General features: G+C 46.2%; 1 protein-coding gene across 5 annotated transcripts in view; it reads right to left on the bottom strand.

Annotated features, from left to right (window-relative positions):
- The window catches only part of APBA3 (amyloid beta precursor protein binding family A member 3), a 245,134-nt gene that overhangs the window by 74,781 nt on the left and 145,717 nt on the right, over window positions 1–24,636 (bottom strand). For 4 of the 5 annotated variants that reach the window (XM_077475668.1, XM_077475669.1, XM_077475671.1 and 1 more), the window contains exons 4-6: window positions 8,535–8,621; window positions 8,261–8,422; window positions 6,959–7,120 (exon numbers count right to left, since the gene is read on the bottom strand). The exons of the other annotated variant lie outside the window; for it this stretch is intronic. In XM_077475668.1, the coding sequence (XP_077331794.1) occupies window positions 6,959–7,120; window positions 8,261–8,422; window positions 8,535–8,621 (411 nt within the window). The remainder of the gene's footprint in view (window positions 1–6,958; window positions 7,121–8,260; window positions 8,423–8,534; window positions 8,622–24,636) is intronic. 5 annotated transcript variants of the gene reach the window in all.

The raw sequence follows: 24,636 nt of genomic DNA, 5'->3' as shown, positions 1-24,636 counted from the left end.
AAACATCCCAAGGAGCACTGTGCAAGCGATCATTTTGAAATGGAAGGAGTATCAGACCACTGCAAATCTACCAAGACCTGGCCATCCCTCTAAACTTTCAGCTCAGACAAGGAGAAGACTGATCAGAGATGCAGCCAAGAGGCCCATGATCACTCTGGATGAACTGCAGAGAACTACAAATGAGGTGGGAGAGTCTGTCCATAGGACAACAATCAGTCGTACACTGCACAAATCTGGCCTTTATGGAAGAGTGGCAAGAAGAAAACCATTTCTCAAATATATCCATAAAAAGTCTCGTCTAAAGTTTGCCACAAGCCACCTGGGAGACACACCAAACATGTGGAAGAAGGTGCTCTGGTCAGATGAAACCAAAATCGAACTTTTTGCCCACAATGCAAAACGATATGTTTGGCGTAAAAGCAACATAGCTCATCACCCTCAACACACCATCCCCACTGTCAAACATGGTGGTGGCAGCATCATGGTTTGGGCCTGCTTTTCTTCAGCAGGGACAGGGAAGATGGTTAAAATTGAGGGGAAGATGGATGCAGCCAAAAACAGGACCGTTCTGGATGAAAACCTGTTGGAGTCTGCAAAAGACCTGAAACTGGGACGGAGATTTATCTTCCAACAAGACAATGATCCCAAACATACAGCAAAATCTACAAAGGAATGGTTCACAAATAAACGTATCCAGGTGTTAGAATGGCCAAGTCAAAGTCCAGACCTGAATCCAATCGAGAATCTGTGGAAAGAGCTGAAAACTGCTGTTCACAAACGCTCTCCATCCAACCTCACTGAGCTCGAGCTGTTTTGCAAGGAAGAATGGGAAAGAATTTCAGTCTCTCGATGTGCAAAACTGATAGAGACATACCCCACGCGACTTGCAGCTGTAATCGCAGCAAAAGGTGGCTCTACAAAGTATTAACGCAAGGGGGCCGAATAATTTTGCACGCCCCACTTTTCATTTTTTTATTAGTTAAAAAAGTTTCAAAAATCCAATAGATTTCGTTCCACTTCACAATTGTGTCCCACTTGTTGGCGATTCTTCACAAAAAATAAAAATTTTATATCTTTATGTTTGAAGCCTGAAATGTGGCAAAAGGTTGAAAAGTTCAAGGGGGTCAAATACTTTCGTAAGGCACATTTTTTTTTTATAGATTTACTATTAGCATTGCCCTTCTCTGCAAGCAGTTTAGATGGCTTCGCTGGCTGATCAGTTGTCTCTTCTTTTCAATCAATTTCCAATTTGTATCTTATCTTTATTCATCTGTGGAATTTAAGCAAGTGTGGTGAGACTGGTTTCTAGTTTTGATCATCTGTTTCTATGTCCTTGTATTCTCAACGTTTGTTATTATTTATCTTGCATGGTCCTGAGATTACCAAGCCAATATGCTTTTTTTGCTATGATGCATTCACTGCGTATGCATTTATGAGATGTTTTATTGTATTTTGTTCTTTCAGCATACAAAAGAATCACACCATCAATCTCCTGAGCAAACTAATGAGTGAAACATGTCGAGAGTGGTAGCGCCTTGTATACACATATTTGATTAATTTATCCTCTGTCTTGGATGTACTATTTTTTTTTTTTCTCTTTCATGTTTTTACCATTTTGTAATAAAATTCTCACATTTTTTACCCATGGTGGTTAGACCTCGATATTTGACATCTTTAAATGTCCAGAGGTTTGTTACCTCTTAGCCCTGTTTTTTTCTGAAACTTAAAAGAAATAAACTTGATGGTGGACCTAACAAGTGACAATGACATTTCATTAATTAAGATTTATGTATGCATTAGTGATTGATTCACATCACAACTTCATTAATACCTTTTTTTTTGTATGATTTATGGCGAAACCATAAATTATAAAAAAAAAAAGAATAAATAAAAAAAAAAAAAAAAAAAGAGAGAAAGAAGAGGTATCAATGAAATTGTGATGTGAATCACTAAGACTTACATAAACCATAATTAATGAAATGGTATACATTATCGTTTGGGGGGGACGTTATGGGGGACATTGTCTGCAGTCTGACTCCCTCTTGTATCATGTCCGCAGTCTCTGACCCTCTCTTGTAGTATTTTGGGGGCAGCCTGGAGCTCCTCTAAGTTGTCTGCTGTAATTTACACTTTGCTACATGCAGGGAGTGTTTTTTTTTTTTTTTTAAGAACAGATAAAATAAAAAAAATTGAGTTCTTCTGACTGCTTGATTTGGATGAAAACCGAGCACAGTAATCGTGATGCATTGTGAACAGGATAATCGTGATTGAATTGCGAGGCCAGTGAAGATGCGTACCCCTAGTATCTTTACAGATGCACGACGCAGGTTTACACACAGTTATGCCTCCAAGCTTTTGCCCAGTAACCTGCTTAGGATCCCTAAGAACATTTAAAATCATAATAAGTAAGTGATAGTCTCCAGTCTCTGACTATTCCTCACTTCTATTAGAGTTTTAAATGTACTAAGTTCTTGGTACTAAGTTTGGGGGCAAAGGGAGCACACAGAGGGGCCTTATGATCATACAGCTGTTATTGTTGGATCTTACATTGGTTAAGTTCACACCTATGCGTTTGGCTGTGGGTATTGAAGCAATTCTGGCACCCACAAAACACTGAAAACACAGCATGTATGCAGGAGATGCAGGGAAATCACATGTCCAAACTGACTATGTAATTTCTCTGCAGGTCGCGATTTGAAAAAGGTGTATGCACCTCTTACTGTGGGAATCGCAGGCACAACAGCCCATTGAAATGAATGGGATTTCGTGCCTGCACAAACGCATAGATGTGAACCTAGGGTTAGCGGACATTGGCTGGACTGGCGGGCTCCCACAAGAAAACCTGCAAACAGTTTGTTTAAGACTAGCAGACTAAGAACATGGATTACTGGAACCATGTCTTGTGATCTGATGAGACCAAGATAAATTTATTTGGTTCAGATGGTGTCCAGCGTGTATGGTGGCAACCAGGTGAGGAGTACAAATACAATTGTTTACAGGGCGGCACAGTGGGGTAGTGGTTAGCACTCACCTAGCAGTAAAAAGGGTCGCTGGTTCGAATCCCAACCACAACACTACCTGCCTGGAGTTTGCATGTTCCCTGTGCCTGCGTGGGTTTCCTCCAGGTACTCTGGTTTCCTTCCGTACTCCAAAGACATGCAGGTAGGTTAATTGGCTTCTGTCCAAAAATTGGCCCTAGTATATGAATGGGGACCTTGGATTTTGGGCTCCTTGAGGGTAGGGACCAATGTGAGTGTGCAATGTACAGGGATATGGACAATTGTAGACACTCACTCAGGTTGAACTGGATGGACTGGTATCTTTATTCAACCTTACTAACTATGTAACTATGTAAGTGTGTCTTGCCTACAGTCAAGCATGGTGGTGGGAGAGTCATGGTGGGTCTGGGGCTGCATGAGTGCACGGGGGAGCTACAGTTCATTGAGGGCACCATGAATGCCAACATGTACTGTGACATACTGAAGCAGAGCATAATCCCCTCCCTTCAGAGACTGGTCACATTACTCCAACATGAGAACGACCCCAAACATAGCTCCAAGACAACCACTGCCTTGCTAAAGATGCTGAGGGTAAAGGTGATGAACTGGCCAAGCAGGTCTACAGATTTAAACCCTATTGAGCATCTGTGGGGCATTCTCAAACAGAAGGTGGAGGAGCATTGGTCTCCAACATCCACCAGATCGGTGATGTCATGGAGGAGTGGAAGAGGACTCCAGTTGCAACTTGTGAAACTCTAGTAAACTCCATGCCCAAGATGGTTAAGGCAGTGCTGGAAAAGAATGGTGGCCACACAAAATATTGACACTTTGGACATTTTAGGGGTGTACTCCCTTTTGTTGCCAGCAGTTTAGACATTAATGGCTGTGTGTTGAGTTATTTTGAGGGGACAGCAAATTTACACTGTCATACAAGCTGTACACTCACTACTTTACATTGTAGCAAAGTGTAATTTCTTTAGTGCTGTCACATGAAAAGATATAATAAAATATTTACACAAATGTGAGAGGTGTACTCACTTTTGTGAGACACTGTATGCGAGTGTGTGGTGACCTAGTATCTCTGCAGCAACAAGGTTCTTTCCCAGAGAGATTAGAATTGATTGGATAATATAACAGAACAGAGGTACAGACAGGGTAGATGACAGGGTACCCCAATTTTCCTGTCATAAGCTTCCATAATATACATGTTTTCCTCATTCACTAAAATGACAATCTGGTCAGTTTTAGTAGCCCCTTTGATTTTCTGAGTGACAGGTAATGCCTCTTGGACTAGGACAGCTGCAGTCATAAATTCTAATCAAAGTTGTTCAGATATTTTCTTATTTACCAAGGCTGGGGTGCCCAACCTTTTGAAGAGCGAGGGCCACTTAAACTACTTGGTAACCACAATGAGTCAGTGGGCCACAATGAGCGGAGAAATGACAACGATAAGGCCCACTCTACTCTATAGGCCCTCTGATCCGCCCAGATGGTAGGGGACAAATCCCCTTCATTTTTTTTACTGATCGGATTGAAGATAGGTCGATGTAAGCGGACACAAGTCCGTTTACACCTGCCGCTCTATAGAGGTAAATTAGAGGGTCTGAATGGGTTGGACCGATCGTGTGAAAGGGGCCTAAGGCTGCGTTCACACTGATGCATTGCGGTTTACTCACACTGTGGGTGAAGCGCAGTGCACCTGTTACTTTTCTGCGGATTGGCTGCACTTTGCCATAGACTTATATTATATCCTGCAGGTGTAGCACACTTTCTGAAAGTGCGCTAAATCCGCAGGCAATAACAGAAGTCTATGGCTCAGTGCAGGTAACCCGCAGGTGCACTGTGCTGAACCTGCGGATCCATTTGTAAGCAGCCCAGCAACCTCTGCAGAACACGTGCCCGTATATACACTGTGATTTTAGTAATAAACTTACCTTTAACCACTTCAGCCCCAGAAGGATTTACCCCTTTAATGACCAGGTCATTTTTTGCTACACGGCAGTGTTTCGCTTCAAGACAAAAAAAGGACTGCCAATTTTTTTTTTTTTTTTTTTTACAAAACACACACAAGACAATATTTTTTACTTTCTACTATAATACATATAAAAAAAATTGCAGTAAGCGTACAGTATATTGATTGGTTTCCACAAAATCGGGGAAAGATTTAGGGACTTTTTAGATTGTTTTTACAAATAATGGCGGCGATCTGAAATTTTTAGCGGGACTGACATTGCGGCAGACAAATCTGACCCTGTGACACTTTTTGGTGACCAGTGACACCAATACAGTGATCCGTGCTAAAGACTAGCGATGACCAAAGGGTTAAATGTTCCCTAGGGAGATGCTTTCTAACTGCCGGGGGGGGGGGGGGGGGGGGAGATGGTCTCACGGAGTAGAGAGAGATTGCCGTTTCTGATCACTAGGAATAGATGATCTCTCTCCTCCGGTCACAACGGGGATCCGCTTTGTTTACATAGGCAGATCCCCGTTCTCCCTCTCTTCAATGCGATCGCAGGTGGCCGGCGGACATAGAGTCTGGCAGAACCCATGGGCGAGCTCCTGTGGTGTACAGCGGGCACTTGCCTGCTCTATCTAATGAACGGACGATGTACAGGTACATCAGTTCGTGCAGCCAGGTTGCCCTGCCGCAGCATATGTGCGGTGGGCAGTCCGGAAGTGGTTAATACATCTTTTATTCCGGTATTGTCAGCTGTTGCTGTCCCAGGCAGAGTGCATTTGGTATCACTCCACCTGTGACAGGAGGTGGCGTTATACAAGAAGCATCAGCTTATGCAGCTTTGCTCTGCCTCCGCTTGCTTCCTCTCCTGCCAGTTTCATTCACAACCCTGATGCTCTGGGATGGTGGGTCAACAACCTGTATTCTGGGCATGCCAACCAGCCATCCCAGAACAGAAGGTCACGGGCCACATCAGAGCACGCCGCAAATAGGGTGGCAGCCAAGGTGAGGAATCTGCCTCTTGCATAAAATTAACAATTTCAGTTACATTGTCCTTTGGATGTGTAAAATGTAGCTGGCCTGGTAAACTATGTATCAATAGGTCAGCCCCGAGAGAGAGAGAGAGAGAGAGAGAGAGAGAGAGAGAGAGAGAGAGAGAGAGAGAGAGAGAGAGACTCATGATGCACTACATTCCCCTACTAACTTCATAACGAGAGAAAAATAAATACTAGAAGCAAAATATCAGTATAGAGTGCATAGACTGGACAGGCATGACCATCACCTAAGACAAAAAATATTAAAGCTATGCTTGGTTGGCAGGGGACTTCCTAACGTTTTGTCACATCACCGGAAGGTGGCAGCATAACCCCATCATAAAAGACACGAAGAGACCCTGTGTCATGGTATTCACTTTTTTCTTTATCTGACACATAAATACTCTTTTCTTGTTTACACCATTTCCATATGAGGAAAAAAAAAATATTGTGTGGTAGTGTGCAGAAAAACTAAGCTTTGACCCCCCCAAAAAAAAAAAAATGGAAGCTGACTGGTTTCCATTCAGAGCAGCACCAGATTTTGCACTCTACAGTTTAAGTAAACCCAAATGCTTTAATACTGGGGCGGTGGCGATTGCGGGACGTTCTGAATCTTTTGGGCGGTTTGGAAGCAGTGTATACACCGCTCCCAAAATGTCCAGCCCATTGAAATGAATGGCCAGTGCTGCCAAAGCACCTGCAAAGCGATTTGGGAACGCCGCAACATGGGCGCTTTTAACCCTTTCTTTACCTGCTAACCAGGGTTAAAAGTGACGTTAAAGTGCTCTAAATATAGTCTCATGTCTGGTGTAACATTAATTGAAAATAAAGTCTTTTATTTTTGTTTACAAGATACATTTTATAACAGTAGCTCCAAAGTCTGACCTTTAACATTCTGGTAAAACAGGAGATCACCTCTTCGGGACGGAACCATTGCCCAAAACCCTAGACTCTATATGCATTCCTACCTCTTTACAGTTGTCTTGCTTGGTAAAGTGGGCAAGATCTGCATTGTACAGTTCAGTCATCTGTGTTTCCTCAGTTTGCTCAGGTTGTACACCTTTAGAATGGAGAAAATTTTGGTATGCCGACGCAAAGGCCTGTCCAATGGCCTGAGCAATGAGTTGGGCCTAATTAGGAATAGTAAAATGTCAAACTGTCAAAAAACAACAAAACCATAATTTGTACTCCAAGAAGACTGAATCATAAAGTAACAAACAAAAATATGTACTAATTAGATAAAAACGCAAATTATTATTAAAATCTGGATCAATCCAATAAACAGTGCTAGTATGGGGAGGCTACCAGCAAACAATAAAATGAAACTCACGCAGTTTGTCTAGGCTCCGGTCTCCCAATCCCTAAAAAAAACACTATACAAAAATGTTTTCCTTTGTATGCAAAAAACAGTAATGCATGCATAAGCCAAGATACACTCACTGGCCACTTTATTAGGTACACGCTCAATTGGTACTAAGGGTCCCAAAGTGTGCCAAGAAAATATCCCCCACACCATTACACCACCACTCCAAATTATGACCATACCATCTGAATGTTGCAGCTAAAATCGAGACTTGTCAGACCGGGCAATGTTTTCCAATCTTCTATTGTCCAATTTTGGTGAGCCTGTGCACATTGTAGCCTTGGTTTTCTGTTCTTAGCTGATAGGAGTGGCGCCCAGTGTGGTCATCTGCTGATGTAGCCCATCTGCTTCAAGGTTCAATGTGTTGTGCGTTCAGAGATAGTATTTTGCATACCTTGGTGGAGTGGTTATTTAAATTACTGTCGCCTTTCTATTATTTCTAACTAGTCTGCCCATTCTCCTCTGACCTGACATCAACAGGGCATTTTCGTCCACACAACTGTCGCTCCCGCTGGATAATTTCTCTTTTTCGGACCATTCTCTGTAAACCTTAGGTATGGTTGTGCATCAAAATCTCAGTAGATCAGCAGTTTTTGATTTAGGCCAGCCAATCTGGCACCAACAACCATGCCACATTCAAAGTCACTTAAATCCCCTTTCTTCCCAATTCTGATGCTCAGTTTAAACTTCAGCAAATCGTCTTTACCATGTCTAGATGCCTAAATGCATGGAGTAGCTGCCATGTGATAGAATGATTAGCAATTTGTGTCACCAAGCAATTAAACATGTGTACATAATAAAGTGCCCGATTAGTGCAGAAACAAACGGAAATTTAAAAAAAAAATATATTTTGTTTTCTATTAAGATATTAAAATGAAGAATGGCAAGAAATGTTACTATCACTTACATCCACAGACTGAAAGACATGACATATAATCCTATGTGGTTTTTTATGGGAGGAAGGCTTGTTTGAGCTACGAGGTAATTTTCTGTGTGCCATAATAACCACAATATTACCAATGTCAGCTGTGTAGGAAATGGTCTGTAATGGATGGTCCATCAAGGCTTCCTAAAGTTGCAAAAATAAAAATTTTGCAAATTACATAAAACCTTAGAAGCATTATCCACTACATATTTTATTACTGCCAATCAAAGCAAAAAGGCACATTATAAAATCTAACCTGTGTATTTGCAGTTAATACTTTTATGTGTTGTGTTGAAACCATAACATCCACCTCAGTCATGGGTTGAGACTCTCCATCTGGTGCCTAAGAAGTTACAGAAAAGGAAACAAAAAAAAAATTAAAAATAGTACTTTGTAGTAAAGCATTAGCTCTAGGCTTTATGTACACTGCTGCTGGTAAACGGACATTTAGAATAAGGTGGGCGTTTTTTTCAGCTGCCCCTGAACTCTCCTCTATGTTATCTTATCAGTACATGTACACAGGGTCGTTTCTAGCAAATTACGTTTAGAAGCATTTTTTGGAAAGCAAAGAAATTCATTCAGGATTGATGTTCAGAGGCATTTGAAACGCCAAACGCCTGTAACAGCTTGTAAATGCAGTAACTTGCGTTTAGCCGCGTTTCGTTTACAGGCATTTTTAACCACTTGCCTACAGGGCACTTTCACCCTCTTCCTGCCCAGACCAATTTTCAGCTTTCAGCACTCTCACATTTTGAATGACAATTACTCATTCATGCAACACTGTACCCAAATGAAATTTGTGTCCTTTTTTCCCCACACAAATGGAGCTTTCTTTTGGTGGTATTTAATCACTAGTGGGTGTTTTATTTTTTGTGCTCTCCTGAGTAAGCTTCATTAGCCTGCACTTTCCTACCCCAGACCTGGCCCTTGAAAAAGTTTAACGCCTTTCTGACTGCCAGAAGCTCCTTGAAATTGGAAGAAGCTTTGCACTGCCTCCGGTCCCAAGGACCCTGGGCGTAGAGGTCTCCCAAGCAAGCTCCCCAGCCCGTTGCATCCGTTGTTATGTTTAGTGGATCATTTTGTGTCCAAGCCCGACCCCTTGATAGGTTGTTCAGATTGAGCCAAACTAGTGAGTTTCTTACCTCTTCTAAGAGAGATACTCTCATATCCAGGGAGTCTCTTCTCCCATCACGGGAGGAGAGAAGGAATCCCTGGAGCTCCCAATAGAGTGGAGTTGGGCCCAGGGGCCTGCTGGGATACAGGATGACATAAGCCCCAGTATTCTCATAATGGTCCTTAAAGAGGCCTCTCCGGTCTCGTGGAGAGCCGACACAGCCCCTTGTACCTTTGAGATTTTATCTAGTGGAAGAAAAATTCTTTGGGTCAGGGAGTCTACTCGGTAACCTAGGTATACCTTGGATTGTGAGGGATCCGGGGAGGATTTCTCCCGGCTGACCATCCAACCCAGAGATTCCAGAGTGGACAACACTGTCTCGGTCTGTCCGAAGCTGATCTAAGGCTGGACTGTAAATTAGAATATCGTCCAAGTACGGGATCAAGGCTATCCCCTGGTAGTGCAGGAAAGACACCACCTCAGCAAGACCCTTGGTAAAGATTCTTGGACTGGCTGCTAGTCCAAAGGGGAGTGCCCTGAACTGCCAGTGCTGGACACCGTGCTCTGTCCGAACTGCGGAACGCAAGTACTTCTGATGTTTTCCGGGCAAATGGGAACATGCAAATATCTTTCAGATCTAATGTGACCATGAAGACTCCCCCTTGGAGGTGTCTTCTGACTGTATAGACACTCCATCCGGAACTTTTTGTATAGCAAGTACTGGTTCAGCTTCCGTAGGTTTATGATCAGCCGAAATTTGCCCGATGGTTTCGGCACCACAAAAATGCGGGAATAAAACCCTTGCGTAATCTGACTCACGGGAACAGGAATGTCGGACACTCCCCAAATGGCCCCTTGCTTTCAGTGGATCTCTGGGAAGACAGGTAATGAGGAACTTTGGAGGGGGGAGTGGCAAATTCCAACCTGTACCCCTCCCTTAAAAGACTTGGGATGTATGAGCTCTGTGTGATCTTCTCCCATTGGGGGAGAAACCACAAGAGCCTCCCACCAACTTTTATGTTGGCGTCATTTGGCTTCCTTGTTAGAAGGTCCAGACCCAGAAAAAGGGATCCCACCTTTTTTTCTTGCCCTTACCAAACTCTCACTTTTTCCTCAGCTCTTTCTTAACCTTAAACTGGCTTTTTGAAGGGGGGGCCACAAAAAAATGTCTTGCCTTTATCCCGCTTGGGTTTAGTAGTGAATTGTTTGCCCTTTTCTGTTGATCGGGACAGGACCTGTTCTGGCCCGAAACGAAGAGCAGAGAGCCCTAAAATGGTATACCACAGAGTCGAGACTTAGAGGTAAAATCTCCATCCCATGTTTTTATCCAAAGGGCTCTTCTGGCGGAATTTAGTACAGCCGCTGACTTGGCAGTTGTTTTCACTGTTTCTTTGAATCTTCAAAAGAAGAGGTCTGAACGTTTGGATACTTGTGCCAAGGAAGCATCCAAACTTGGTACCTTAAAAAAAATAAAAAAAAATAAAATAAAAGTCCTCCTCCTCTTTAAAGGTGCATCTGCGTTTCCAGATCTTAAATTTTAAGCACTCAGGCTCCCTCCATTCCCTTAGTATTATATCCTTATGGGATTTTGTGTACTGGAAAAGAGTTGGCTTGCAGTTTTCCCAGTCCTCTATATACCTTATCTTTAGCTGAGAACTGAGGGGGCGGCATCTGAACATCCGCGGACACAGATTGGCCTTGAGGAGACCCTCCATATCCTCGGCTGAGAAGAGATGTCCCCCAGGCCTAGCCTTGACCTGACTATCCTGGCCAGACTCCTCTCCTGCCTCTTGAGAGCACTGTTCTGATTCCTCTAACTCTTCCTCATCGGAATAACGGGGGGTGGGTTCTTGGGATGTATTACAGGTAGACATATCCTCCTGAGTGGGGGAGCTCTCCCTACCGGGGGGGGGGGGCTACCACCTGCTGCTTCTCGGCCCTAGTCCTAAAGGACTGGAGAGTTTCTAGCATTTCAGACTGTAGCGCACAGCATTCCTAAACAGCCTGTTTCCTTGCCTGCTAACTTATAAATGCATTTAAAGCAAAAAAAAAAAAAAAAAAAGGCTTGCTGTGGTCTTGTGGGAGTTTCTCATTACAATACTCGCAACGCCTCGATTTTGAGGTGGCTTTGGATTTAGACCTACTGTCCATCCCCTGGGCAGGGCATTCAATCTCTGTGAATGACAAAACAAAAAAAACAAAAACATTTTAGCCATTACCCATGGGGTATCCTGTGGGGTAGAGGGAAATAGGGGCACCCCAAATCCCCTCCCGACACCAGCTGGGTCACTCACCCCCTGTGGTGACCTCTGAAGCTGTCAAATCTGGCCCTTCGTCCTTCTCCATCCCTTCTAGTCGATCAATCGCCGGGTAGGATTGCTCCAGGTAGATTGGGGGACTCAGGACCATGGGGACCCCCGCTCTGTTACCGCCTTTATACATGCTTGCAACTCCGCTCACCGACATTTTGGTGTAGACCGAAACCTCCGGAAATTTCCTCACACGAGCGGCCCAGACATGAGCAGTAGCGGCCGGACAATGGCTATGGAGCATAGCGGCGAGCAGAAGATCCCTCGGTTCCACTAGGCACAGTAAGCCAGAAAAACACATGCCGGCATCAGGGACTCCCTCCCAAGCAGATGGGGGATATTGGGGTGGGCCCCCTGTGCCATCGACCATTGTCCGGTAGGAGGAGAGAGTAGGATATAAGGTCCCTGGGTTACTGGACAACCTTACCGTGTCCTAGTGTCACCAGATTCTCAGGGGGGTTATTGCTGTATTCCCCCTGAGTGCTTTCCTTTAGAAAGAAAGCAGGGAAGACCCCCCCTTGGAAAGGTCTGACCTCCCAGGGGGAGACCTCTGTCCCAGACTTTGGTCTACAAACATAGAAAAAAAAAAAAAAAATGTTTTTGCTGTCATCCTGTGGGAAGCACAATCAATAGCTGAGGGGCAGAGGGAAGGGTGGGGCCTTTTAAATTCTGTTGTTGATTTTGTTTCCTGTCAGGTGAGACCCGTCATCTCAGGTGTGCCGTCCTGGAAGATGACCAGAGAAAAACATTCCTGGAGCCCCACACATGTGAGACCCCTGTGTTTTTTTTTTTGTTTAATATGTGTTTATTAAAAAGAAAGAAAAAGAATACAGGACAAAGAAATACAAACAGTGAGTTTGGCATACATATGGCAAAACGGTAGGAGATACTAGAATTAGAAACATCACAGGGCAGAGCTATTGGCCCGGTATAATACATTACACCAGCCATCAGCCTAATACAAAGTGTCTGAACTCATTTCCATACAACCAAGCTAGTGATAAGAGGTAGCCTCCAATCACAGTTTGTACTTGCCAGTGCAATGACTAGGAGCATCTAGTGTCGCATTCCACTTGCGGTAAACCAAAGCATGGAAATAGTAACAAGTGAAGAACAAAAAGAAAGAAAGAAAAAAGAATATAGGTAGGAAAAAAAAGTGAGAGAGGGGGAGAAGGCATAGGATAGAGAAAAGAGGGAGAAAAAGAGAAAGAAAGCAAGAAAGAAAGCAAGAAAGCAAGAAAACTGCCTCGGTCGTATCCCAAACTTCAAGATCACAAACAAACAATACATCATATATATGGGATGCAATATAAGGTACAGTAAAATCCCCTATGTTCAGTTAGTTTGCGCCATAACTTCTGCATATGCAGCTGTATATTTAAAGGCTACCCAGCAGGACCAAATCCGTTTCCCCATCTCAGATTTATTTCGGAGAGAGTAAGTAAGATCTTCCAGGTGGTAAGTGCGATCAACTTCCGCAAACCATTCCTGTAGGGAAGGTACCGAACGTTGTTTCCACCAACGTGGTATAAGCGCCTTTGCTGCATTGAGCAAATGAGGGGTCACAGACTTTGTATATGATCCTGCTGGGGAGTCTGTACAGTGAAACAACATAACCCAAGGATCATTTGGTATCTCATAACCCAGAATTATTTGCAACCAATGCAGGACGGCTATCCAGTATGGTCTAATAAGGGGACAAAACCACCAAATATGAGCATGTGAGGCAGCTTCACCACAGCCCCTCCAGCATAAGGGAGAGATATGCGAAAAGAGTTTATGTAGGACAACAGGGGTATAGTGCCACCTCGACAATAGTTTATAGTTCACTTCTGCAGATGTGAGACCCCTGTGTACTACAGTAACAGGGCAACAGATCAGTAGGCAAAAGCATAGTCCATAAAACAGGCCAGAGTTGGTTTACATGCAAGCACTCCAAGCGGTAGGCAGAAGCGTAGTTGATAAAACAGGCCAGGGTCAGTTCACATGGAAGCAGTAGGCAGAAACGTAGCCGATAAAACAGGCCAGGGTCAGTTCACGTGGAAGGCAGCATGGTTATTTGAGGAAGCATGGGGAATGATCAGCACAGATGATGAAAATGAGGAAATGGTTAAGAATATGGGCTAATATTTTAGGGATGTGTGATAAAGTCTGAAGCATTCACCAATGCAAAGGCAGGGTTCGGAGGGACACTGGGGACAATGGTAACTGGTATCTCTACTAAATCAATTTTTGCTGCACACGCAACATCTTTTTTGGTGTCTTCGGCCTGCTTCAGATGGTGGAATGTGGTCTGGGAAGTGGAGTTCTTTGATGGTAGATGAGGGACGTGAAAACTATGAATTTTAGGAAGTGGGCAGGGCTTTTTGTGGATCTGGTGTGAATTATGTAGGCATTATAAATGGCCAAATTAGAGTGCTACTTTCTTGTACCAGAAACAGGACCTCCTTATTGCTAAATAGGGCTGAAGCACTTCGTTGCATCTCAAAGTTGCCCTTTCTCCCCTTCACAATTTCTTATTCACTTGTGGGAAGCCCTTCCTATTCTTTCTGGAGGTTCCACAGGCCAGGGTTTCTGTGTGGTATAGGTGTTTGAAAAGGGGCAGGCTGGTGTAGAAGTTATCCAGGAATATATGTGGTAACCTTTCTTCATGCCAGGTCCCATACAATATTACCAGTTGTGCCCATGTAGGCCGGGTACTTAGGGGGCTAGAGCTGGGAAGCTCTTCCTTCGTATATGCGGAACGAATACAGATATCCCGCGACTCTCTTGCAAAGCTTATAAAATTTCACTCCGTATTTGGCCCTTTTGCTAGGAATGTATTGTTTTATTCCTAGCCGGCCTGAAAAGGGTACCAGGGACTCATCTACACATATACTGTATGCTTATCGGGGACATAAAGTTCTGCAAATCGTCGGGAAAACAAACAAATGAGTTAATGAGCGAATTTTATATAATTTGTCATAATTTGGATGATTGCGGGGAGGGCAATGGGTGTTGTCACTGAAATGAAGAAAGCGCATTATCTCGTATCGGGACCTGGACATTATGGAAAAATAAATGGGCATGTGGTGGATGGGATTGGTGGGCCAATAGCCATGTCCTTCATTTTATTTTGTGACACCCATAAACAGAGTCAAATCCATCCACACAAATTGACAGGTGTATGATGATTGGGGGTTATTGGCAATATGCTGCTGGGCATATAAACTGGTCTGGTAAATTGGATGAGTTACAGGGTCTGGGCATTTCTTGTGGCCTTTTGCTGGCAGCAGCGCTGGTGCAGGGCCTGGGAATTTGATCTAGGGGTATATTGCTGGTAGCTGCCTGGTTCCCAGAGCGCGGTGCTATTTTAGGAGGGATCCATTCTTCCTCTGATTCATTTGCCGATCCACTACTATCAACAGATTCAAATGATGAATTTGATTCACAATCTGAATTGGAATTTGAATCTGATGAGAACTCCCCGCTGCTCTCAACACCCATTGTGATCAGCCATGACAAATTTGCGGTCGATCACATGGTGAACAGCCTACCCCAATGACTGTTCCCCCTGTCGGTGATGTGCTGTGTCTCGAGGACACTCCACCACCGACAGTGCAGGGCTTCGCGTGCATGCCGTGTGAATGGGCGGCCCAGAACAAGAGCCGCACTGCTCCGCCATCATATAACAGTGGGCGAGCAGCAACTGGTTAATATATATTTTTTTTAAACCATCAATAAATGCTTCTAAACCGCAAAACGTGGCAAATCTGAGGTTTTTAAACATCAGTTACTATCTATCTGTCAAGTTAAATCATTCAGGAGAGGTTGCAAAACATCCAGTGTACATTACGCCTTACTTGTTGCTACAGTAATCAAATTATTTAAGTTAAGAGCCCTTTCACATTGATAGTGCAGCCACATTCGTGGTATTTTTTGCAGTGCTTTACGGATGTTTTTGAGGAGCTGTTTGAACGCTTTGAAGCCCTACAAGCGCCCGCAAACGGTCAGGGGTGCTTTAGGAGAGGTGTATACACTGCTCCTAAAGCGCCCCAAAGATGTTTTTTTTTATGTCCGGTCAGTGCACAGCTCCAGAGTGAAAGCACCCGGGCTTTCACACTGGTACTGCAGGGGAGGGCATTTTCAAGCACTTTACATGTGTTATTTTTAGCACTAAAGCGCCTGAAAAAATAGGATTTTTTTACTCACTGTATAATCCTTTTCTCTGTAATTCACCGACCAACACAGCTCCTCTCTGTAACTAAATGGGTTGTATAGCCTGCCATTAGGAGAAACTAGGCAAAATTGTTACACAATACACAGAACTTGAATCCCACCCCGGGGACGGGCCCTGTGCCATCAACCCTTCCCACTGCTCCTAGCAGCTTCAGTACGTCAACAAGCAGTATAAACTTAGAAAAAAGGAGGGGTGGGTGCTGTGTCGGTTGGTGAATTACAGAGAAAAGGATTTTACTGTGAATACAAAAAATCCTATTTTCTTTTATATTCACCGACCGACACAGCTCCTCTCTAACTAAATGGGACGTCCCTAAGCAGTGCCAAAAGAGGGGTGGGAAAAAAACAGCATAAAAACTTCATCCACCATGGCAAGTGGGAAAAACACCACTATAAAACCGGGTATCCTCAACAGGAGTGATCCCCAAGACCGCAACATTGTGGAAGTAATGCAACAGTGCATTAACCAAAAAGTACTGCATTTTTATCGAAAAAACAGGAAAAAATTAAATTGCAACTACACGGCCACCTGCAAAACTGCGGCTAAAACAGGCATCAGCCGATGCACTGACGTCTACCTTGTAGAACTTGGTAAACTTATGGACAGACGATTGGTGTCCGAAGGCCCAAGATGTTCCAATTGCTCTTGTAAAGTGGGCCATGAGTGGAAAGGGGGGCACCTGCCCCTTCAAAGCGTAGGCTTGGACTACAATCTGTCTGATCCACCTGGAAATGGTGGCCGGCGAGACCGCCATGCCCTTCTTAGGACCAGCCAACGAAACAAACAGTGAGTCTGACTTCCGAAAGGGAGCCGTGGCAGACAAGTACACCTTCAGATCCTTAACCACATCGAGAGCGTGAAGGGCCACCTCCTTGGGGTGCTTCGGCTTAGGACACAACAATGGTAATACAATGCCCTCATTGATATGAAAAGCCAAAACCACCTTTGGTAGAAAGGACGGTTGTGGACGCAACACCACCTTATCCCTGTGGATGACCAGATAAGGCGACTTGCAGGACAAGGCCGCCAGTTCCGAAACCCTCCTGGCCAATGTGATGGCCACTAGAAAGATCACCTTCTGTGAAAGGGTCAACAGAGGAATCTCCCTGATATTCTCAAACGGCGGCTTCTGAAGCACCGACAACACCAGGTTCAAATCCCATGGAGGTAACGGAGGGACTACATGTCGCACCCCCTACACAAAGGTACTCACTAATGAGTGAGACGCCAGGGGTCTTTGAAAAAAAGACAGCCAGAGCTGAAATCTGCCCCTTGATGGTGCTTAACGCCATCCTCTGGTCTACACCTTGCTGAAGAAACAGCAGGATCCTGGATATAGAGAAGGAGCGCGGATGCCACCCTTTCTCCTCACACATGGAGATGTAGGCCTTCCAAGTACGATGGTATATCTTCCTGGAAGAAGATTTCCATGCCCTCAGCATAGTTGGAATCAGAGTCCGACAGACCCCGGTTCCTCAATACCTGGCTTTCAATAGCCATGCCGTTAAAGCCAGCTATGGTAAATCAGGGTGAAGGATTTGACCTTGAGATAGGAGGTCCTCTCTCAACGGCAGTCGCCAGGGAGCGTCTGCCACCAGGTCTGCATACCATGCCTGCTGAGGCCAATCGGGGGCAATCAGGATTACTGAAATCCCCTCGGATTCCACTCTGTGAAGCACACGTGGCAACAGTTTCAGCAGAGGAAAGGCGTAGATCAGCTGGTACTGATTCCACTGAGCCACCAGCGCGTCTGACGTGTCTGCCCCACGGATCTCTTGTCCTGGACGCGAATCTCTGCACCTTCCGATTGAGCCGGGAGGCCAATAGATCCACATCTGGTGTGCCCCATTTCAGGCACAGCAGCCTGAATATCTCCGGATGCAATGCCCATTCTCTTGGGCCCAGCATCTGTCGACTCAGATAGTCGGCCTGACAATTTTCCACCCGCGGGATGTAAATGGCCAACAGGGCAGGAACGTGTCGCTCTGCCCACCGAAGTATGTGAGCGACCTCCCGAGCAGCGGCTGAGCTTCTCGTTTCCCCTTGGTGATTTATGTACGCCACAGCCGTGGCGTTGTCTGACTGTAGCCTGGTCGGCCGCCCTTGAAGACACGTCAACCACGTGTGGAGGCACAGCCTGATCGCTCTCAATTCGAGCAGACTGATCGGCAACTTGGCTTCTTCCATCGACCAGAGGCCCTGAGCCAACTGAATCCCCATAACTCCACCCCAGCCGGACAGACTGGCGTCAGTAGTGACCACCGTCCATTTCAGAGGAAGGAACGATTTTCCGGCCTGAATCACCGGGGACCTCAACCACCAGATCAGGAGTCCCTGACTGGCTGGCTCACCTGGATCTGCCGAATCCAGGGACAACGGAGATTTGTCCCATTTTGTCAAGATCTCCTTCTGCAGTACTCTGGCGTGGAACTGGGCATAAGGAACTGCCTCGAAGGAGGCTACCATAAGCCCCAGCACCCGCATGCAAAAGCGGAGTGAGGACCACTTGCGGTTCATCAGTAGTTTGAGCGCCGATCTGATAGTCCGCAATTTGTCTGAGGGGAGAAAAACCCTTGCTTCACTGGAGTCCAATAGCAACCCCAGGTACTCCAGATGCTGAGTCGGTACCACCACCGATTTCTTTAGGTTTAACAGCCACCCAAACGCTTGCAGGGACTGCAAGGTGATCGCCACATCCTCCTAATTCTGAGGTGGAAGAAGCTCTCAGGAGGAGATCGTCTAGGTAACCCACGATCGCGATCCCGCGTTGTCTCAACGCCAATACTGGAGCCAGTACTTTGGTAAAGACTCGGGGGGCTGATGCCAGGCCAAAAAGGAAGAGCCACACACTGGTAGTGGGCTTCCGACTGCCAAACGCAGAAACTTTTTATGCCGAAGGCATATGGGTATGTGCAGGTAGGCATCCTGAATGTCTAAGGACGCCAGGAAGTCCCCTTGGAGTGCAGCGACTACTGAGCGAACTGATTCCATTCTGAACCTCTGCACTTTTACAAAGTGATTGAGGGCTTTTAGGTCCAATATTGGACGTACCCCTTCCTTCTTGGGAACCACAGATTTGAGTAGAACCCCTGGAAGTGTTCCGATTCCAGAACCGGTACAATCACCCCCTGATTCAGCAAGTCCCTCACTGCCCCTAACAGGGCCCTACGGGAAAACCGGGGACACGGGTATGCTGGAGGGAAAGAATCTGTTTGGCGGCCAAGAGAGAAACTATCTTGTAACCTGTGGAAATCAGATTGCAAACCCATTGGTCTGATAACCAGGAGGTCCAATTGGCTGCAAACTCCCGAAGACGACCCCCACCTGAGACATGGGGGGGGGGGGGCAAACCTTCAAGCGGTAGCACTTTTGTTCGCAGGCTTGTTAGGCTTGCGGTTCCAGGGACACGTCTGACCGTCCGTGGGCATCCTGTCGGGCTGGGGTCATTTTGCTGAAGCACCGGGCAGACAAAAAAGCCACTTGTGAGCGGAAAAGGAGGGCCCTTGCCTGCGGTGTGGCTCCTTAGCCTTCCTGGCCTGTGGGAGTAGTGTACTCTTATCAACCGTGGCATTTTTAATAATGTCATCCAACGAGGCTCCAAAGAGCCGTTCGCCAAGGAAGGGAAGATCCGTCAGGGCTTTCTTGGATGCCTGGTCAGCAGACGAGTATTTCAGCCATATGAGGCGCCTCAGCACCACGGCTGACACTGAGGCCCTGGATAGAGGGAGAGTATCCAGGGCTGCATCACAAACGTACTTAAGGCCATGCACTAGTTGGTCTGCTAGTTCCACGCAGGCAGGGGAGGTATTCTGCTCTCCCAATTTGCGATGCAAAAGTTTTGCCCACTCAGTGTCTGCAACACCAGTGCGGATGCCAGTACAGGTCGCATGGCTGACCCCACAACCGTAAACAAGGAACGAGCTACTGCTTCGGCCTTCCTGTCCACGGGATCCTTGAATGCAGGTGTCCCCTCAACCAGGATCGTGGTTACTTTATTTAACCTAGATACTGGGGGGTCCACGACTGGAAGAGCCGACCACTTTGAGAAGGCTTTCCTCAAAGGGGTAACGCACCGCCAAATTTTTAGGGACAGAAAAAGGTCCGTTGCGGGCGATCCCATTCCCTGTAGAGGAATTTTTCAAAATAAGTCAAATACGGGAACACCTTAGGTGAACATGCTGGCTTGCGGGACCGGTACATCAGCAGAGGAATCCGCTGGCTCCTGAATCTTCAGGGTATCACACACAGCTGTGATAAGTGCTCCAACAAGCGCCTTGTCACGCCCGGGCCTGGACGGGGAATCATCCTCACTGTCCGAACGGTCCTGGTCAGCCACGTCTGATAGGTCTGAGCAGGGGTCTCCAGCCACAGCAGGGCCCTAGTCTGCATCAGAGCTCTCCCTAGAGGAGGGGGGGGGGGGTCAGGAGCCTCTTACATGCACCTTTCCTGACACATGCCGCCTCTATCTTAGCAACATAAGAGTCAAGGAATGCCGTCAGGGTGTCCATGCGCACTGCACTAACTACAGGTGACCCGGTTGCTATAGCCTGGATTTTGGGGGAAGAAACACCAGTTTCTGAAGCCATGCTGACCCTAGCCTGTCTGCCACCTGCAAGGGGACTTAGGACAGTGAAGGTCCCACCCTCCTGCTGCTGCCACGTGGGGGGGAGGTGGGGGGTTACTTAGCGCTAGACTCACCACCCTTGGGCATTCTGTGATAGCCACAGCAGTGCCTGTAGTCCCTAGGAGGTTCCTTGTTGCAGAGGAGAAAACTGTCAGCAGCAGCAGCTCCCACCAGCGGTGCAACGATCTGCAGAGCAGCTTCAGCAAGAGCCATACAGCGTTCTGCACACACACACACACACACACACACACACAGTGGATACACAAAGCAGCTAGAGAAAGCACATGTAATGCTGCCACAAGAGGCCAGTGGTAAAAAAAAGCGCTCAGGCTTTAAGAAAATGGCCGCCAATGTAATCAATAGGAATCCTAAGGAAATGGCTGCTGAAGCTCACCAGGGGAATTTATAGCTTTCCCAAATCCAAGATGGCCGCCGGAACGGCGCCATGCGGTGACAGAGCAAAAAATAAAAACGTGCTGCCTGCTAACAGTCAGAACAACCTCCATAAACATGTTTTGGGACCCCCAGACCTGGAGCAGGACCAACGCCAGCCGCACAGACCCCCCCACAGGTGAGAAATAGCGACACACACACACCGCCCGCAGCACATGCAGCCACCCCCCTCCGAGGGGGGAAGGAGAGGTGGGTTGATAGGGACTTGGGAGAGAAGATAGGGAGGTGAGGTGGCCCACGAATCGACCCCCCAGGGAATGCCCAGCTGCTCACCCCACCGAAGCAGGGAGAGCCGTACTTACCAGTCCTGAAGAGCTGGGAGACATTCCATCACAGACCCACTCCTGCACAGTTACAGGGTGGCTGCTGGCCTCGGTATACTGTGATCCAGACATTAGTTGCCCGGTCATATGTATACCCCGGAGCATTGAAGCTCACTGACCACCTCTGGAGCTGAGGCATGTCGTGGCCTGCTGAGCCTTAGCTGCAGCCTGCTAATGCTCGATTGCCGGACTGGGGCGACTACAAGGATATCATTAACCAGCCTGTCACCCAGCCGGCAGTTGATTGAAGATCTCAGGATCTTACATCTTGCGCAAAAAGCAGCAAACCTGCAGTAGACATATGGACCGAGAAGCCCGCAGGGTTTCCTAGGTCATTCTCCTTGCTAGGCAAAATAAAAACTGAAGCTGCTAGGAGCAGTGGAAAGGGTTGATAGCATGGGGCTTGCCCCTCCAGGGCGGGATTAAAGTTCTGTGTATTGTGTAACAATTTTGCCTAGGTTTTCCTAATGGCAGGCTATACAACCCATTTAGTTACAGAGAGGAGCTGTGTCGGTCGGTGAACATAAGAGAAACGCCTTCGGTGTGACTTTCACATTGTCAAAAACAACCACAGAAAGAGCAGCACAAGAACTAGTGTTATATATTTAGAACAAGTAACGTACTTTTAAAAGCTGGGAGTAATGTAGTGGAAGAAGCTTGTGGGTATTAACCACTGCCCATCTCCCAAAACTTGTACTGGCCAATGGCAGAGTGTGCAGTCTAAGGCCTTGTGCACTACAGCTGCTATACTGAAGTTTAGGAGCAGCTGGGAGTTTTTTTTCAGCAGTCCTGAACTCTCCTCTTTGTTCTCTTACATGTTATCTTACATGTACACTAAGGCATTTTTTAAAGCAGAAAAATCGCGCCCAGGACTGTAGTTTACTGGCATTTTAGGCTGGGTTCACACTGCTGCGGCTAGGAGACCCGGATGTGATTCGCACCGCACTGCAAATCACATCCGATCTCTGTGCGATGCGAGTTCAGCCATACAGATAGTATGGCTGAATTCGCATCGCACCAGCCCCAAACTCGCACAGGACCCTTTTTTTGGTCCACAGCAGAATCGGATCGCATGGGTGTTCACACCATGCGATCCGATTCCTGTGTGAGTTTGCAGATCGCACTGGAGGCTGGCTTCCTAGCATTTACCAAAGTAGACACTACTGAAGGGGATAACCCACGGTTCTTTAGAATGTGGGTTTCAATAGCCAAACCGTTAAATTTAGCTTTTGTAAGGTAGTATGGAATACCGGACCTTGATCTGGCCACAATGGCATGGTCCAATGAACTCCTGCCGCCATCTTTATGATCTCGGCAAACCAAGATCTTCCGGGCCACCAGAATCACTTCTGGCAGAACCGGAGGAAATGCATAGATCAGTGAAAACTGATCCCATGGGAAGACCAAGGCGTCTGTTCCTCACGCTAGCAGATCCCTCATCCTTGACACAAAGTTGTCGACTCTGTTGAATCTGGACGCAAACAGATCCACGTCCAGAATACCGGAAGATGTTGGGGTGAAAGGACCAGTCTCCCGGAAACAATTGTTGGTGACTCAAGTAGTCCTCCTGCCAATTTTATATCCCTGGATTGAAAATCGCTGATAGGCAAGGAATGTTGCTTTCTGCCCAAGCTAGAACACGATTCACCTCTTTTTGGGATGCACGACTTCTCGTGCTCTACTGGTGATTGATGTAGGCCACAGCTGTGGAATTGCCAGACTGAAGACTGACAGGGCAATTTTGCAGCCTGAGCATCCAGGACTCTAGGGCCAGACATACTGCCTGAATCTCTAGAATGTTGATGGATAAGGTCCTTTCTGACTTGGACCATTTCCCCTTGGCAGAAGCTTCCTCCAGGACTGCTCAGCCTAGAAGGCTGGCATCCATTGTTACCACTTTCCAGGATACTGGTAGAAAGGATTTATGGAGCTGATCCTTGCCTGGGGTAAGAATACCTTCTTTTGAATGGTATCCATGATTAGCCCCAATTACTGTAATCTCCTTGATGGTTTTAAGGAGGATTTTTCTAGGTTGAGAATCCAGCCTAGGAATTCTAGGTAGCTTACGGCTGAGATTAAACTTTGGTTTAGACAGGCGACTGCTTGATCTACTAAAAGCAGATCGTCTAGGTACGCTAGAATAGTTATATCCTGAGCCCTTAACCTGGCTAAAGGAGGTGCCAAGATCTTTGTGAATACTTGCAGTGTGGTGGCTAGACCGAATGGCAGAGCCACAAACTGAAAATATTTTCTACCTCGAAGCGTAGAAATTTCTGATGAGTGGGATATATTGGCACAAGGAGATAGGCATCTTTGATATCAATCCATGCCAACAATTCTCCTCCTTGTAGAATGGAGACAACTGATCGAGATTGACTCCATGCGAAAGAAATGGATATTCAAGTGCTGGTTCAGATCCTTGATATCTAGAATGGGTCTTACCTCCCCCATTTGGTTTTGGTACCGTGAAGAAGTTTGAATAAAACCCTGATCCCTGCGCTTCTGTGGGAACCTCTGATATCACAAGACAAGAGATGATCCAGAGCCGGAAAGAGACTTCCTTTTCCCTGGATCTCTGGGAACGTTTGATTGTAAAAAACGGGGAGATGGGAATTCTCAGAACTCTAGTTTGTAACCTAGAGAAATAGAGGAAGCCACCCATCTGTCTTGACAATGTTCCTGCCAGATCTTTGAAAATAGTAGAAGCCTCTCCCCCCACCCGGGGCGCCCCCTTCATAAGAAGGCTTTAGTATTTTGCTTTGCAGGCTTCCTGCCCCAAGTCCTCTTTTGGTCCTGGGACTGCCCCTGAGGTCTTCCTCTTGAGCTTGACGGAGGCCGGTGAAACTGTCTAGAGGCAGATGCTCCTGGCACTGGAGAAGATGCACGTTTAAAAAGGAAAAACAACCTTTAAAAAACTTCTTTACTGGTAAAAGAAAACTTTTCCCATTAGAAATCCTTTGGATATACTTATCTACATCTCCAAACAATCGTTCACCATGAAATGGGAAACTGGCCAAGAGCTTTTTACATGGAGCTGACCAACTTTTCAAACATAGGACTCATATGTACCAGCCCTAGCATAAGACGTGAGGCTTTTATAATACAATCTTTCATAGCATCCACCGTAAAACATAGTGCTTCTGATATTCCGGCCCATTGCTGGGCCTGCTGATCAGGAATAATCTTGAGCATCTCCACAAACTGGTCCTTTATGGACTGAGAAACTCCAATCGCTGCAAGAACCGGCTGCACAACTGAACCTGCAAGAGCAATGTTGTTCTTAAAAAGAAATTCCAAATTTTTATCTGTCGGATCC

Source organism: Lithobates pipiens, unplaced genomic scaffold (assembly GCF_037356315.1).
Source record: "Lithobates pipiens isolate NorthernLeopardFrog02 unplaced genomic scaffold, aLitPip1_a1.2 Scaffold_13, whole genome shotgun sequence".
NCBI lineage: Eukaryota > Metazoa > Chordata > Amphibia > Anura > Ranidae > Lithobates > Lithobates pipiens.
This window is presented reverse-complemented; position numbering and strand designations above follow the sequence as displayed.